Genomic DNA, 18,124 nt, shown 5'->3' with positions numbered 1-18,124 from the left:
ATCCCAGTCAGGGCAAATATAAGAATCAATGAATGAATGAATGCATAAATAGGTGGAACAACAAACCAATGTTTCTCTCTCAAATTAATCAATAATTTTTTTTAAATTAAGTAATTTGCCCAAGGTCTTACAACTAGTTAAGTGGCTAAACTATGATCTGAACCTAGGTCTGATTTCTAAATTTATTATATCTACTTCCTCAGACTTGCACTCTTCAACCATATTTCATATATGTTGGCACTACTAATGATGCCTTGAATAGTAATGTTCAATCAGGTATTTTTGTACTTTGCAAAAAGTTATTTCCATCTACTCTTAAGATTTACTCTTAATTTCTCTAACCCATTCAGTATAAAAAGTAAAAAGTTATATGCCCTGGCTCAGTGGTTAGAGCATTGACCCAAGAACCAAAGGGTCCGGGTTCGATTCCTGGTCAAGGGCAAGTATCTGGGTTGTAGGCCTGATTCAAGGCCAGGTCAGAGCATGTGCAGGAGGCAACCAATTGATGTGTCTCTCTCACATTGATGTTTCTCTCTCTCTCTCCCTCCCACTCTCTCTAAAAATGAATGGAAAAATATCCTTGGGTGAGGATTAACAACAACAACAAAAAGTAAAAAGTTATAGTACCTCTAGACCAGCTATTTTCAATTCGTGTGCTACAAGAATTTTTAAAACATGCAATACTTACTAGTCAGAGCACTGACTTCTTTTCCCCTAGATTGTCAAATAAAAAAATGACAGCAGCCAACACAACAATAGCCATCTGGTGTTAATGAATCAAAATTATAGTTATTTTTAAAATCAGATAGGCAAAAATATAACATATTCTTTTGTGTGCTACAGAATTTTAGTAATTAGTTTATGTGTGCCATGAGATGAAAAAGGTTGAAAATTGTTGCTCTAGGCTTATGACTATGAAATTTGAACTTGTTGGTAATTTTGTCAAAATATCAAAAAATAGCTGTGGTCAGTGTGACTCAGTTGGTCGGATGTCGTACCTTGCATCAAAAGGTTGCCAGTTCGATTCCCAGTCAGGGCACATGCCAGGGTTGCTGGCTTGATGCCCAGCAGGCGGTATTGCAGGAGGCAGCTGATCAATGATTCTCATCATTGATGTTTCTATCTCTCCCTCTCCCTTCCTCTCTAAAATCAATAAAAATATATATATTTCAAAAAAGATTGAAAATGATTTTAGGGATTACTCTGATTTATCATTTTGATAAATAAGCAATCTATAGCCCAAACTGTCTTGTCCAAGTTGTACATTAAGCTAATAGTAGTACAAACCATTAACTTTCTGCCCAGTGCTTTGTTATAGCACATTCCAATCAAGTGGATAGACTCAATTTTACTAGCGTCTTATCTTTCGAACAAGATTTAAAAGAAACAATAAAAAACTTTCACATTAAAGGCTGTTTCTACTTAACATCACATTGGTAATAAAGTTCTTATACTTCCACTCAAAGTGGATTATCATCTACATTTCAAATTTAGAATGAAGAGAATACCTTTTTAGTCCATCTTTTTACTCCATTATATCCTTTGGTTACCAGCTGTCTATGAAAAAAGCTGTTGAAGAAGTGAACCTAGAAGAGACATCAAATACAAGCACCCAGATTATATTAGACTGTGCCCAGGTTTAACTTAAAAAAAAAAAAGGAAATTTAAAAATCTTTAAATATAAGATAAACAAAAAGGTGAGGGGAATTTTCTTCTTTAAAATAATAACCAAAATATAAAAAATACATTGCATGGTTCTCATAAGTTAGAACTGGAATGGACAGTAAACAGATTACCTGAATCCAATCAAGTAGACAAGCAACCTGACAGATTTCTCCAAATCAGGTGATAAAGTTAAAAGAGGCTATGAAAGAATGAGGTATAATGAGGTAATCCTTGAACTAAAAGGATATGGATTACAAAACTAACCTCATATGAAGAATGTGAATTTGGAAATTCTTGTTGTCATAACAACTATAAAAAGGCCATAGCTTAATCATTTCTAGCACTGAAAGAATTATTCTAATCATATGGAGCATCATGTCCTGCATACATGGTTTCGGAGTTCTGGCTTCTAAATTAGTATCAGCCCACCTGAGATAGTAAACAATTGTGGTCTTAAGTGTTTCCTCAATAACTTTGACTCACTTGAAATGATAAAATTGTTCTCTTCCTGTTGAGGTTCTCAGGATGTGGTCACCAGAACACAAGCATTATCAGCATCACCTGGGAACTTGCCAAATGTAAATTCTGAGACTCTACCCTAGACCTACTGAAGCACAAACTCTGAGGTTGAGGCTCAGCAATCTGGTTTTATAAACTTTTCAGAGGATTCTGATGCACATATATTTTGAGAACCATGTAGCTTAAGATATTGGTTTTTAAAAGAGCTTACAGTAGCTATTTCTAGAGCAGTGAGTCTCAAACTTTGTATGCGTCAGAATCTGGAATGCAATCTGACAGATTAGCTTTATGATTCTAATTTAAAATACTTAACATATTTGTGGTTTTAAGTGGAAAGTTATGACATTTTGTCTATTTTCATAAATAGTGTTGCAATCTGAGATTCATTACATTACCTGTTTAAACTATCAGACTTACAAAAGTTTATAAAGTACTTCGAAAAGTTTTGCTCATTGAAATCAAAGGCTGCTCACTAAGCAATTTGAGTACTCAGAAAGAAATTAATATATTACATTGTAAGAATAGTTTTAATATGTAACTAAGCTCTTAAGGGCATTTTATAATTTAGTTTGTATTTGAATTGAGTATCAAAGATTAATCCAAAATAAAGTGAAGCAGAATACTACTTTACCACTTTTTAAAAGATAGTAAAACTAAGTTAAATTTTAAAGCTTAAAGCAAATAGTCCCTTTTGTGCATCTTCAACTAAGAAAAAGCCTTCTCAAGATATCAACAACCAGCCCTAGCCAGCTTGGCTCAGTGGATAGAACATCGGCCTGTGGACGGAAGGGCCCTAGGTTTGATTCCGGTCACAGGCATGTACCTTGGTTGCAGGCTCCTCCCTGGCCTGGGCCCTGGTCAGGCCCTGCAGGAGGCAACTAATCTGTGTGTTTCTCTCACATCAATATTTCTGTCTGTCTTTCCCTCTCTCTTCTACTTACCCTAAAAATCAATGGAAAAATATCCTTTGTGGTGAGGATTAAAAAAAAAAAAAGATACCAACAACCATATCTACTTTGAAACAAATAAGCAGGAAAACACCAGCATGACTTTCTTATGCAGAAGTGATTTTGTAGAACATATGCCCAAACCTAGCACCTGATCAAGACAAAATTAATCCTTTTCAAAAAAATCCAAGCGATATCAAATAGTTATATAAAGTGTTTGTTTTTTAAAAACAACACTTTTTAATATACAAGGACTCTTGCTCCTAAAGAAGAGTAAGTTTTCACTTACTTTGTCTGGGACTGCATCCATTATCAGCTCACCGTACATATTAATGACCTATAAAGAAGCCAACATAAAACCAGCTTACTAACCCTATACAATTTAGAACATCCCACTCAGAATGAATAACACATTGATACTGCTAACAGTAATCAAACCTTTTGGATAGTGGGGTTAGAGAATGAGTCACTTCAGTAAGGAATAAAGAATCCTTGATTCCAAAAGATAACTGTGAAGCCAACCCAGAAGTTATTAATTATATTTTGTTGTCCAACATCCTCTGCAACTTTTCCATGATGAGAACCTACAATACACTAACCTGGTCATTCAGCCAATTCTGACCATCCAGTGTCGCCAGATCATCCATATCTAGCATGTGCTTATTGTAGAAGACACGGAAGTTGCATTTTTGATGTCTGGCCCGATAGTTTGTTATTTCCCTATTGATAAATGTTTTTCTGAAACAGAAAGATTTTGAAATAGAAGATTAAAAACATGAGTTCTACTCAATTTATTGCTAAGTATCTTTTTTTAATCAAGAAAAAAGTCACACATACTAAATTTTATTGTCAAGGGCTTAACTAAGCATCATTGACAAACCTATTAGAAAAGTCTTCATTAAAGACATCTTTTAATCTTCCAAGGACATCTTTTTCACTGAGTGGAACCAAACTGCCATACTTCTTCATAACCTCATCTAGGAATCCTTAAATAAAGAAAGAAAGATTAAGGTGGAAAAACCATTTTCAGCATTCTCCCAATACTTAACCTATATTTAACCTATAGTATTACATATACCATACTATTAAAAAATCTTTGCCCTGGCTGGTGTGTCTTATTGGTTAGAGTATCAGCCCATGCACCAAAGGGTCGAGGGTTCAATTCCTGGTCAAGGGCACATACCTGGGTTGCAAGTAAGTGTGGGAGGCAATCAATCAATGTATCTCTCTCACCTAGATGTTTCTTTCTCTCTCTCTTTCTCACTACCTCCCTCGGGGTGAGGATTAACAACAAAATCTTTAAAAAATTTTCTTTATTGATTTCAGAGATGAAGAGAGAGAGAGAGAGAAAGAGACAGAAACATCAATGATGAGAATCATTGATCGGCTTCCTCCTGCACGCCTGGGCATGTGCCCAGATGGGTAATAGAACAGTGACCTCCTGATTGATATAGGTTGATGCTGGCAGAAGAGAGTGTTTGTTTTTTGTTAATCCTCACCTGAGGATATTTTTCCATTGATTTTTAGGGAGTGTGAAAGAGAGAGGGACAGACAGAAACATCAATGTGAGAAAAACACACCGATTGGTTGCCTCTTGCATGAGCCTTGACCGGGCCTGGGCCGGGCAAGAGCCTGCAACCAAGGTAGATGCCCTTGATGGGAATTGAACCCGGGACCCTTTGGTCCACAGGCTGATGCTCTATCCACTGAGCCAAACTAGCTAGGGCAACAAAATCTTTTAAAAGTTATGTTTTGTGAAAAAAATAAAATGAATCAGACCCTCTCCACATAGAGAAATGTTCTAAGACATTTCACATTGGATTTCTAAGCTAGCAATGCACTGTTAGGAAATGGCTAGCTAAAACTAAAGACAGACATCTTTTAGTAGTTTAACCTTGCAGTAGAATCCTATCTCTGAAAGAGTGAAATATACTAGTAAAGGGCTTAATTACCTGATTAAATGTGTCTATCACATTTGGTAACTAAAAGGAATTATTTTTTTAAAAATCACAATTAGAACCCTGGCCAGTGTGGCTCAGTTGGTTGAACATCGTCCCACGCACCCAGAGATCCTTGATTCAATTCCTGGTCATGCAGGGCACATCCCTGAGTTTCAGGCTCGATCCCCAATAGGGGGCTAGCAGGAGGCAGCTGATCGATGTTTCTGTCTCTCTCTCTCCCCCTTCCTCTCTAAAAATCAATAAATATAAATATAATACATATATTTAAATCACAATTAGAGGGAATGAATTGTTGAGACTGCTGTCAAAGTATCATTTGGTAAAGGTGTGTAATTTCTCATCTCCAAAAAAGGGACAAATTCGAAGGGATTTTAAATATACAATTTGATAGCATTATTATAATCTGAAAAACACTATGAGGTAAGCTTAACTGAATAACAGCAAGTAGCATATTTTAAGAAGGGAAACTGAATTAAGGATGACTTCTTGGCCAGAATAGAGAATCGTCTTCAGGTCAATTTAGGTTAAATGTATATGCATTTTAATGGCTTCCAAAATGACCCACTGAATATACCTAAAAAGGCCCTAGGAAATAAAACCAGGACATTATTCTAAGTAAACACAAAGAAGCTGAAGAAAGGCTGAGAGGCTCACAAAAGTGCAGGCCCGCCGAAACCGGTTTGGCTTGGTGGATAGAGCGTCGGCCTGCGGACTGAAAGGTCCCGGGTTCGATTCTGGTCAAGGGCATGTACCTGGGCTGCGGGCACATCCCCAGTAGGAGATGTGCAGGAGGCAGCTGATCGATGTTTCTCTCTCATCGATGTTTCTAACTCTCTATCTCTCTCCCTTCCTTTCTGTAAAAAATCAATAAAAAATATATTTAAAAAAAAAGTGCAGGCGTGACTTGTGCTATTCACTGATGCTGAATGGGGAGAGCAACAGCCTCGCTGACCATCAGTCTGACAGTTAAGTCTACTAGGTTAACATGGGAAAAATAAGGACAGTAGACATTTTACTCAGCTTCCTTTCTAACTTTAAGAATGGCCTCTGCTATACATCGACACAGAATGAACAGGAAGGACCACAACAAAGTGACTGTCTGGGAAATGGAGTGTTTTGTATAGGGAAGGGGCAAAAAAAGGGTGTGAAAACCCCATTTTTCTTCCTGTTAGTCTCTCATCGGAGTGGCTCCCAATTGGAAAGGCTTAAGACAAGAACAAAGGTCAAGGTATAGTAAACAGCAGAGTTGTTTGCTTATGCCTGGTCCTGATCTAGGCTTTAGGCATACGGAAGAGGGAAAAAAAAGGAGGTCCCATGATCCAGATTAATCAGAGTAGGAGATAGAGATTTGGGGCTTCTAAGAAGGAATAGAGCATATGTTTACCTACAACATTTACTATGTCATATCTTATAGTTATCTAACTATAGCCTTGTATATACAAGGGAGAATGGGCCAAAAACAGAAAATAAAAATCCCAACATCTGAGAAACTGCATTTAAGGAAGACATTTTATCCTATATGATAAAAGCATAATATGCAAATCGACCAAATGGCAGAACAACCGGTCACTATGATGTGCACTGACCACCAAGGGGCAGAAGCTCAACACAGGAACTGCCCCCTGATGGTCAGTGTGCTCCCACAGGGGTAGAGCAGCTCAGCTAAAAGCTGGGCTCGGCTGGCAAGCCCAGCAGCAGTAAGGAGCGAGGGGTCATGGACGGTGAGAGCCCTGGACTGCGAGAGGGATGACTGACTGCCAGCTTAGTAGATATCCTAAGCCAGCAGGTGGACATCCCGAGGGGTCCCAGACTGCAAGAGGGCACAGGCCAGGCTGAGGGACCTCTAATATAAAAATCTTGTGCACGGGGCCTCTAGTATAAAAATAATTCTAATAACAAAAGATTACAGTTTAGGCCCAGCAACCTTAACTGAAACTTCTCAAATAAGAAAGCAGGCTCCTCTATCTAGGGCATAGGGACTTCAATGCCAAACAAGTACCATGGCAAAGAGGTGTCCCTGTTAACACTGTTATTTCTGGATGGTAATATTTTGAGGGATATTAAGGGGATATTTTCCCCCCCTTATCTGTACTTTTGTTTTCACTTTCAGATGATAAATATGGATTCCTAATGCATAGAAAGGCCCTACCTGAGTCTTCAGGGAGAATCTTAGATGACAACGTCTCACTGATGCATACCGTTTACTCACTGGCACTGGCATTATCTCACTTCATCCTTGTAAACACCCTATGTATTACAGTATCCCTATTTTACAAATGGAAACCAGAAGCTTAGGGAGGTTAAGTAACTTTCCCAAGGATCCCTAACTAGCATATGTCAGAACTAAGACTGACTGCAGGTCAAACGACAACAGACACTGAGCAGTTAGCTCTTATGCTATGCCACCTCCCAAACAAGAACTACCCATCATCTTTTCCCTACAACTTTTGTTCACTGCACCTTCCCCTTTTAACACGGGTGGGACAAGAATTACCCAGAAAACAGACTTAAAATGAGGGTTAAATCCATCATTCTTTTTTTTTTAATTGAGGACTTTTTAAAAATATATTTTTTATTGATTTTTAGAGAGAGAGAAACGATGTGAGAGCGAAATGTCAATTGGCTGCCTCCTACACACCCTCGACCAGGGATCAAGCCTGCAACCTGAGCATGTGCCCTGACCAGGAATGGAACCAGCAATCTTTCAGTGTAGGGAATGACATTCTAACCAATTGAGCCACACTGGCCAGGCCTATTATTCTTTACCCACTTGCTATCGCCAAACTAATGAACCAAAAAGGAAAAGTGCATTTGGAATACAATTTCTTTTACTTCAAAAGTACTAAAATTTCGCCCTGGCCAGTTTGGCTCAGTAGATGGAGCATCAGCCTGCGGAATGAAGGGTCCCAGGTTCAATTCCAGTCAAGGACATGTACCTTGGTTGTGGGCACATCCCCAGCAGGGGGTGTGCAGGAAGCAGCTGATCCATGTTTCTCTCTTATCAATGTTTCTAGCTCTCTATCCCTCTCCCTACCTCTCTGTAAAAAAATCAATAAAATATATTTTTTTAAAAAGTACTAAAATTTCAATGTGACCGAGAAGCAAAGGACAAAATGTTAGGAAAAAACAAAATAACAAAAAACTACAGTTCAAATTATAGTCCATCCCGCAAGTACAAAAGGTAATAATTTAAAAAATAAAACCTGAGGTATTATTTTAGAAGTTAAATTGGACAGTTTTTTCTTGAAACAGCATCCCATCCTAAAAGTGGAAAAAGGCTGATTGTGTTATACACATAAGAAATGCAACCACCTGGTTCTCCAACAAATATAATGCACATGCCAGAAATCAAAAGGAAGGTATTGAGGTATTGTATATGCCTGAAACTTATGTAAGTTTGTTAATCAATATCACCCCATTACATTCAATTAAAAAAATGTTTTAATAATGAAATATAAGGATAAACTTAAGGATTGTGCAAAATCTAAGTAAAAAGCATTATAAAATTCTATAAGGGACACATAGGTCAATAAATGGAATAATTCTTTGTTTTTAGACAGGAAAACACAAATATTGTAATCAATGCAATTTTCCCCAAATTAATCTATAAATGTAATACAATACCAATTAAAAGCCATGTTTTTTTTAATTAAAAAAAAAATTCCTCTTGAGACAAAAATGTGAGAAATTCCTATAAACTTTTAAGGATTAAAAGGGAGCAGTGAATAAGGATCAAGAGAAGAAACAGAGAGCCTAGTCAACTAACTAGCAATTAAAGCAGAATAGTGCTAGCACGGAAACAGACCCAATGGCAGGTGGCATCTCATGACCCTGGGGAAAAGATGAATCAATCAATAAATAGTACTAAATAGAACCAGTGACCAAATATTTTATTCACAGTTGGAATTCATCTTGGTGTAAAGAATGAGGTAGGGCCCTAACCGGTTTGGCTCAGAGGATAGAGCATTGGCCTGCAGACTCAGGGGTCCCAGGTTCGATTCCGGTCAAGGGCATGTACCTTGGTTGCAGGCATATACCCAGTGGGGAGTGTGCAGGAGGCAGCTGATCGATGTTTCTCTCTCATCAATGTTTCTAACTCTCTATCCCTCTCCCTTCCTCTCTGTAAAGAATCAATAAAATATATTTAAAAAAAAAAAAAGAATGAGGTAGGGATCCATCTTTTTTCCAAATGGCTAAATGTAAAATAACACATTAATAGTCTAGAAGAATGAATTAATAACAACAAAAAAAATAGTCTAGAAGAAAGTAGGAACGAATATTTTTATAGTATTGAAACAGGAAAAAGCTTCAATTTTAAGGTTTTTTTCTAACATATGACCATAAACATTTTAAAATAAAGTGGCAATTACCCTGTAATTACTTTAGAACTTTACACCCTTATGAACATGTTTTTCTTAAACATGCAAATAGTACACTATATTTACTCTTCTTTTTTTAATATTTTTTTTATTGATATTTTACAGAGGAAAAGGGAGAGGGATAGAGAGTTAGAAACATCGATGAGAGAGAAACATTGATCAGCTGCCTCCTGCACATCTCCTACTGGGGATGTGCCCGCAACCCAGGTACATGCCCTTGATCGGAATCGAACCTGGGACCTTTCAGTCCACAGGCCGACGCTCTCCACTGAGCCAAACCGGTTAGGACTATTTACTCTTCTTGAATCTGCTTTTTTTCCCTTCAATACATGTTTTTCCCTAAGTCAATTCAAAACAACCTAGTAGTCCATTACATGGATATGCCAGATTTTAACCAATTCCCTACTGATGTCCATTTAAGTTAATTTTTAGTTCTCTAAGTACTTAAACCTTTGACATATCATTGTTTTATTGGTTGCCAGAACAGTCAAATTTCTGGATCAAAGGACAACTGCATGTCTAAAACTTTAACTTTTCACTTAAGAGTTTTGTTATATACATATACATTGAACTATGATTCACACACCACAAAATTCAACCTCTTAAAGTGAACAATTCAATGATTTTATATATTCAGAATTGTGCAACCATTATCACTTAATTCCAGAACATTTGCATTACCCCACAGAGAAACTTGTTAGTAGTCACTCCTCATTCTTCTCTCCCTAGCCCCTGACAAACATTAATCTACTTTTTATCTCCACATATTTGCCTACTCTGGACATGTCAAATCAATAGAATCCTACAGTATGTGGCCTTTTTGTTTGGCATCTTTCACTTAGCACATTTTCAAGGTTCATCCGCACTGAAGCATACTGTATATCAGTATTCCATTTCTATTTATGACACAATAATCCACTGTGTAGATATACCAAATTCTATTTATCCATTCATCAGTTAATAAACATTTAGGTTGTTTCCACTTCTTGACTATTATGAATAATGATGCTATGAACATTGTGTACAAGTTTTTTATGTATTTACTTGTTCCTAATTAAATTTTTAATCCATCTATTCTAGAATGTTGTGACATAGGAATCTATTTCTTTCCTTCCAAAACAGTAGATAACTAATACAGAACCCTAGATTTTCATATCTTCCCTCAAGTCTTTTAAGGTATACATGGTTTCTATCTCATTGATGTTTCCATCTTTATCCCCCTTTCTAAAAAAATCAACAAAAACATACTTTTAAAAAGTTATCTTGTACAAGCAAAACTCAGTATTAATTTTTTTCAGCAACTCACAGCTGTCATTGCAAAGCATCTAACTTGGTTTTGAAGAGAGTAACTTTCTCTTTACACTCGTATTTCATTTAAACTAATGAATAAAATTATGAAGCAGTAAGTATATTGAAGTACAGCTGTTGATAAATATGTAAGCCCACTGTAATGAGCATAATGTACAGTTATATTAGAAAAGAGGCAGCATTCAGCATACCATGGGATTTAATTGGCTAATGCTATAGAAGTCAGTGAAGGGAGCATCTACTATACTGACTATCCTATATTGAGTCTTATTCTAATGGCTCTATTAATCCTGATTACTCAGGTTTAGTTCTTTTATTTGTTAAATCTATCTTTCATTGTGTTGGCTTTCTTCGGATGTTTGGTGATAGATTCTGGGCTCATGTCTACTTGGGTAACTTGAAGGGTGGAGGGAGGGCTATGATGGGCAGTAGATGTTGCTCTGCCTTGAACTATTTTCAATGTGGTGCAGATGATAAGAACTCCAAAAACTGTTCTTCTGGAAATGACTGTTCCTCATTCTTGCCAAGTGTTACAGTATTGGAGCAGGGGGGATGGGAAATGTCCTCTCTCTCCATCAAACTCTGGTTAGAATATCAATGCTGTATGTCAAGGGGGCGAGGATTTCAGCTTGATAGCAGATATCCTCCTTGCTGCTATGTGGCACAGGCAGGGAGAGATACTTTTGTTGAGATTCCCCTACTCAGTCTTTTATCATAGGCCTCCGCTTTCCTCTCTAACTCCATCTTCCAGAAATGGGACTCACTTGATATTGCATCATTTTCCTACACTAATCTTCCTTCTGCTGCTGGGCTATGCTCTGGGCCTTCCCTCCACTTTCTGCCTTTTGGGAGTTTCTCAGTTTCTGATTTACCAAACTCTCTTCCTAGTTTTGGGTATGGAGAGATACATGTGTTTTTAACATACTTTTCATGCATTACAATACAGATCACTAATGTGAATAAATGTAAATTCTATAAAAGTTCCTACTTCCTCACATCATGCTACAGTTTTACTATATGCCATATTCAATGTATCTATTGTTTTTGGAAGTGCACATCTATATGTATAAATTAATTTGGTATTTGTGGGTAAATATTAACTATTTAGATTTGTGTATCATGGTTCTGCTAACCTCATGGTAGGGAAATTTGTCTTTCTTCTAGACAGTATAAATGACAGAAATAGGTTTTTTAAAGATTTGCTAGGACTCTGTACTTTGAAGAGGTTTTTTGCATGTGTGTCTGGGAACTTTTTATGCAGATTTAATTGTTGGGCAAACAAAGTGTTCAGACCACCAAGAAGTAACTCTCCTAACTCCGCAGAAAAGCCATTTATAAAAATTTGATATATCTGTCAAGATATATCTTATACATATGTGGACACATAAATACATATGCTTATCCTACATATGTGCATATGTATCATTTAACAAAATGGCATCATTTTACAACTTGCTTTTTCACTTTATATACAACTTTCAGTATCAAAATACAGATAAAATTTATTCCTTAACAGCTTCATAGTATACTATTGCTTGGATGTGCCATAACTTTTACTTCCATAGAAACATTTGTTGTCTTAAGTAATGTCCCCGTACAAATATATTTGTACTCTTTTAGATCTTGGATAAATTGCAATAAGGGGAATGGGTCAAAAATTGATACTACCATAGTGTCTTCCAAAAATGTTTATGCCAACTGATTTTGTGGGGTAGATTTTAACAATTAGGCTTTAAAACATGACACAGTAACTTGAGGCCATAAAGACAGATATATTTTACTATGAAAGAACTGAAAATTTCTGTTAAGCAAAAATATCATATACAAAGTTGAGGCTTTCATCTTTTGGGAGAGAAAAACTTAAACTCTTATAATATTTATAATTAAAATTTAACATCTTTAAAACTAGAATGATGATAAGGTCTATGAAGGTAAGAATCAGTGTATCCTACCCTCACAGAATATTTAATGCTACATTCTTAGAACTATCACACTGCCTGGTACATAAGAGCTTCTTATAATTAAATAAATAAAATATAAATAACCCAATAGAAAAACAGGCAAAGAAAAGTTATATACAAACAAAAAATGGCCAACAAATATAGACAAAAATGTTCAAACTTTAAACTAAAAAATGCAAATTATGACTTGGGGTGGTAAACACACAATACAATATACAGATGATATACCCCTGATGACGTACCCCAGGGGTATTACAGAATTGTACCCCTGAAGCCTATATAATTTTATTAACCAATGTCATCCCAAGAAATTCAATAGTATTAAAAAATGTTTGATAAAAAAAAATAAAAACTGAACATTAAAGTGAAAACTCTCATGATCTGTAAGACTGACAAAGTTTAACAAGGGTAAACTGGTTCAGCTTTTTGAACGCTAATTTAACAATTCTCTTAAAATTTTAAATATATTCTTCCAGCATCAATTCTACTACTAGGAATTTCACTTACAGAAACTCTTGCATAATTATAAAGAAGTAGTTTCACTGCACCATTGTTGATAGAAGAAAACAACTGTAAGCACCACAAGTGTCCATCAATCAAGAATTAAATAAACTATGGGACATCTATATAATAAAACAATATAAAAAACGAATGTCGAGAAGAATGTCTAATTGTTTAAAGGGAAATCCATGTGTGGAAGGGAAAAACACCATCCCAGAAAGGATAATGGACAGCAAGTGTGGACTGGAGGTTGAGGGAGAATAAAGGAAGAGTGCATACCAGAAAGGCAGATTGACAGCTGTTCATCATCGACTGGAGATGCTTTTTGACTGTTCTTCCCATCTCCCACTTGATTTTCTAGTGTGACTCCACTGCACATCAGAGGAGCCTCCAGCGGACTTTTACAGTAAGGGTGGTCCAGCAACTTAGAACAAAGAATATTCTGTTTGAGAGATCCATCCTCATCCATCTGGTATGAGCTCACTTTCTGAACAGTCTCTTCGGACATAGACCCATCTACATTACTTACAGATTGATCTGCCCCAGACACTGACAATTTTACTGTGTCATCATTGACAGTACTTGTCCGATTTTCCTGACCAAGAGTCATATTTTCTCTTTCGGTTTCTGAGATAAACACATTACTAGAATGATGGTCTGGTAAGGGGATGTCATGAATTAGCTCTGGAAACTCCCACTTAGGAGGGGAAGAGGGTGACTGGTCCCAGGTGCATGTGGCACTGCCATTCTGTTGGTCAGGGAATGCTTCAGCTAAACTAAGCTCCTTGCCCAAGAAAGGGCTTCCTTTAGTGCAGCCATCAGGCACATGAGAGTTCTTTCCCTTCATCACAGTACTGCTGTCCATACCTGGGAAGTGTGGTTGATGCCGACAAGAAGGGTCTTTAAGTTCTGGGGAAGGGAATGGGCTACAACTGCCACCCTCACCGTTCTCCCTAAGGGTCTCTTGATGGTCCCCAGTGACCTGCACCCAGCTTTGCTGGGCTTTTTTTAGCTTGCAAACTTTGCTTTTTGTTCTGAAGTGCTGGGATCTGAGAATCCTGTACCGAAATCTAATCATGGATAATTTCTCATACATCATAAGAGGAGATACTTTTATTCTTCTATGTTGGTTAAGTTGGAACTTTTTTGGAGTCAGAGGTCCCCTATTCCTGTGGTGCTCCAGCCCTCGGTAGCAGCCATAACAAAAGCGCTTTCTCTTATGGTTGCTCAAGGTGACCACAACTGTGCCACTCTCACCTGAACTTTGGCTCTCCCCATTGAACTTCATGGGAAAGTCAGAACCTTGCAGCTCCGTCCTAGGTCTGTGACCAATAGCCTGATCTAAAACACTATTTGCTGGTAAGTCAGCAACTGCCTGCAAGAGATTTTTCTCTCCGTGGTACTCATGGTCAGAGTTCTTTGCTGACAGCAAATTCTCTGCTTGGAGTTTCAGGAGGGTCCTTGAGGAGGAAACTAAGTGTTTAGTGCTGTTCCTTTTCACTTTAGAGGACAGAGTACTAACATTTTCAGCAGCCACATTCGACTTTCTCTTAGCAAAAAGGGGTTCATCCTGGATCCAAGTTTGCTGGATTTGAAGGGCCTTCTCTCTGCACGGGAAATGCCGCAACTGCCTGCTCCAAGTAACTGGCCTTCCCAACTTTGCTTTCAGAATGCACAAGTGCTGGTGAAAGTAGAACTTCTTAAAACCTCCAAACCCAGTATTCCATTTCTCAGAAAAGGCTAAGTGGATTCCTTTTCTCCATAGAATTTTCCTCTGTTTTTTCATCTTTCTGATGCATAATGAGATCTGGATGTAGCTGTAAAAGAGAAAAAGAAAAGTTACATTTCCACCCTAAAACTTAGGTCATGAAGAGCCCTGCCCGGGTAGCTCAGTTGGTTAGAGCATCGTCCAGATACACCAAGGCTGCAGGTTCGATCCCTATTCAGGACACATACAAAGTCAGCCAATGACTGCATGAATATGTAGAATAACAAATTGATGATTCTGTCTTTCCCTTCCTCTCTCTGAAAAAATCAATAAAAAAAATTTAGGTCAAGCCCTGGCCAGTGTGGCTTGGTTGGGTGTCATCCTGTGCACTGAAAGGTTGCCGGTTCGATTCCAGGTCATGGCACATGCCCAGGTTGTGAGCTTGATCCCAGGTAGGGGGCATGCAGGAGGCAGTTGATTGATGTGCCGCTCTCACATCAATGTTTTGCTCTCTCTCTCTACCTCTCCCTTCCTCTCTCTAAAAATCAGTAAAAAAGTCTTTAAATAAATATAGATCATAAAGATATATTCACAGGAATATATATTAGAAAATTGAATAAAAAGAGCGCATAAAATTCAACTAGACCAGTGGTTCTCAACCTTCTGGCCCTTTAAATACAGTTCCTCATGTTGTGACCCAACCATAACATTATTTTCGTTGCTACTTCATAACTGTAATGTTGCTACTGTTATGAATCATAATGTAAATATTTGATATGCAGGATGGTCTTAGGCGACCCCTGTGAAAGGGTCGTTCGACAGCTAAAGGGGTTGCGACCCACAGGTTGAGAACCGCTGAACTAGACTATCAGACAAAATGAAATCCTATATGATCAAGGAATTCTAGGAATTCCCCACAGTGAAAGTTGAGAAGAAAATCATGCATACTCTAACATGACCCTGTTTGCTATACCTGCCCACAATAAACTAAGTTTCAAGAATCATTTCCCAATATGCAGGGACTAAACACATGTTTACCTCAGTTCCCTCTCTAAATCCCATTAAGATGACAAACACGGGTTTTAAAAAAGTAAAAACACTCAAGGACAAAGAAAATGAAAAAGGAGATGAGAGCAATACTATTTTTGAAAGAAGAAAGCAGATGAATGAGTATTAACAGACTTAGCAGGCCAAAAGAGCAGAAACTAAGCCAGCAGTAGTGGAAGCCAAAAGGCAAGCTACAGGATCTCAGAAAGGCTTAAGAATTGAAAGCAATAATACCTATCAGGGTATGAGGGGAGTGGAAAAATAAAGAACTGGTTCAAAGTCTGAATAAAAAACAAGCCTTAAGATCCCTAATCCTACCTTGGCAGATAACCAATGTCTTACTTTCTGGGGAGTCCATTAAATTGAGGTCCACAAAATTGAGGGTTTACTGTACAGTAAATCCAAACTGAAATACAAACAATAATAAATGAACCTAACTGTATTACAAATAATCAACACAACCAGAATGAAAGGAGTTAGCCAAAAGCAAATTTGGAAAACATTAACTGTGTAAGATGAGAAACAAAAGAACTATACAAATACTATACTTTAGTTATTGAATTTGTTTTTCACAGAGGGATGAAATTGTGAAACTGCTTTGTCATTATTCTAAAATTAATCAAGTAAGTACATATGTTGTGGGTAACTAAGCTAGGTTTCATGTTGGTGAGTTACAAGTAATGAGAGAGACAAAGTGAGATAGCTTTGAATCCGTAGTGACAGACAGAAACCAGAGGTATTTGTATGAACTGATGGTGATACACACACACACACACAAATATCTAAAAGTGTGCACACACATATATTTATTTCCTAGCTCTCTCCACTTAGAGAGTCTAGAAGCAATAGCATCTCAGTAGCAATGAGCACCTCTAGCACCCAGATCTTGGTTTCTAAATATTACTCTACACTTAAAAGAAATGGCTGATTCCAGAGCTGGGGCAGAGGAAGTATAAGATAAATCTGGATTATTATTATAGTGCCAGAAAGTATAGAAGTGCTCAAAAATTTATGAGATATGTCAAAAGGACACAGGAGCCAACTTTAAGAGACTCACAATGGCCAAAAAACACACACTGAGCAACTGAATATAAAATGATAGTAATGGGGCCTGGCTGGTGTGACTCAGTGGTTGAGCACTGACCTATGAACTCAGTTTGATTCCCAGTCGGGGCACATGCCCAGGTTGCAGGCTTGATCCCCAGTGTGGTGCGTGCAGGAGGCAGCCAATCAATGATTCTCTTTCATCATTGATGTTTCTATATCTCTCCCTCTCCCTCTCTCTTTGTAATCAATAAGTATCTATATAGCTATACTAATAAAAGAGAAACATGCAAATTGGTGTCACTCTGCTACACCTACCAGCCAATCAGGGCGACTATGCAAATTAACCCAACAAAGATGACGACGGCCATGGAGGTGGAGGCTTGGGTTGCCCCCGGCGATGGAGGAAGCCAAGCTTCCAGCCCGCCCTGGCTGCCGCTCAAGGGAGAGAACAACATGCAGGCACAGCCAAGAGCCTGAGAGATCAACACAGAGGCATGCCTGCTCCAAGCCTCCGCGGTGTGGCTGGGGGCAGGCACCCAGTGGACACACACACACACACACACACACACACGGGGCACCTGCTCCGAGCCTCTGCTGCCATACAGGAAGTGGGCCTAAGCTGTCAGTAGGCCATCCACTGAGGGCTCCCAGATTGTGAGGGGGGCAGGCTGGGCTGAGGGACCCCCACCCCCTAGTGCACGAATTTCGTGCACCAGGCCTCTAGTATATATATAAAAGTCTAAGCAACTTACCAACTGGTAGCTATGATGTGCAATGACCACCAGGGGGCAGACGCTCTAACCAGTAGCTATGACGTGCACTGACCACCAGGGGACAGACACTTAATGCAGGAGCTGCCGAGCTACAGTGACTTGGCAGCTGCAGTTCCCGGGTGATGCACCTGGAACCAGAGAGAAGAAAGCCAATTCCGGGGTGCGTCACCCGAGAACCACCCTCTGGCAATCTGGGACCCCTCGGGGGATGTTGGAGAGCTGGTTTCAGCCCGATTCCCGCAGGCCAGGCTGAGGGACCCCACCAGTGCACAAATCCGTGCCCCGGGCCTCTAATATATGTGTATATG

At 38.4% G+C, this 18,124-nt stretch overlaps 1 protein-coding gene across 7 annotated transcripts in view; it reads right to left on the bottom strand.

Moving 5' to 3' along the window:
* The window catches only part of SENP5 (SUMO specific peptidase 5), a 57,594-nt gene that overhangs the window by 26,189 nt on the left and 13,281 nt on the right, over nt 1–18,124 (bottom strand). For 4 of the 7 annotated variants that reach the window (XM_070406483.1, XM_070406484.1, XM_070406486.1 and 1 more), the window contains exons 2-6: nt 13,521–15,058; nt 4,012–4,117; nt 3,731–3,869; nt 3,421–3,468; nt 1,509–1,586 (exon numbers count right to left, since the gene is read on the bottom strand). In XM_070406483.1, the coding sequence (XP_070262584.1) occupies nt 1,509–1,586; nt 3,421–3,468; nt 3,731–3,869; nt 4,012–4,117; nt 13,521–15,027 (1,878 nt within the window). In that variant the 5' untranslated portion in view covers nt 15,028–15,058. Of the gene's footprint in view, nt 1–1,508; nt 1,587–3,420; nt 3,469–3,730; nt 3,870–4,011; nt 4,118–13,520; nt 15,059–17,795; nt 17,863–18,124 lie in introns of those variants that run through there. The other 3 variants (XM_070406488.1, XM_070406485.1, XM_070406489.1) reach the window with 3 other exon arrangements.

The sequence above is a fragment of the Myotis yumanensis genome, unplaced genomic scaffold, assembly GCF_028538775.1.
Source record: "Myotis yumanensis isolate MYYU_CA2020_CCGP unplaced genomic scaffold, mMyoYum1.0.hap1 SCAF_2, whole genome shotgun sequence".
Taxonomy (NCBI): domain Eukaryota; kingdom Metazoa; phylum Chordata; class Mammalia; order Chiroptera; family Vespertilionidae; genus Myotis; species Myotis yumanensis.
Note: the sequence above shows the minus strand (reverse complement) of the source record. Positions and strands in the feature narration are given on the sequence as shown.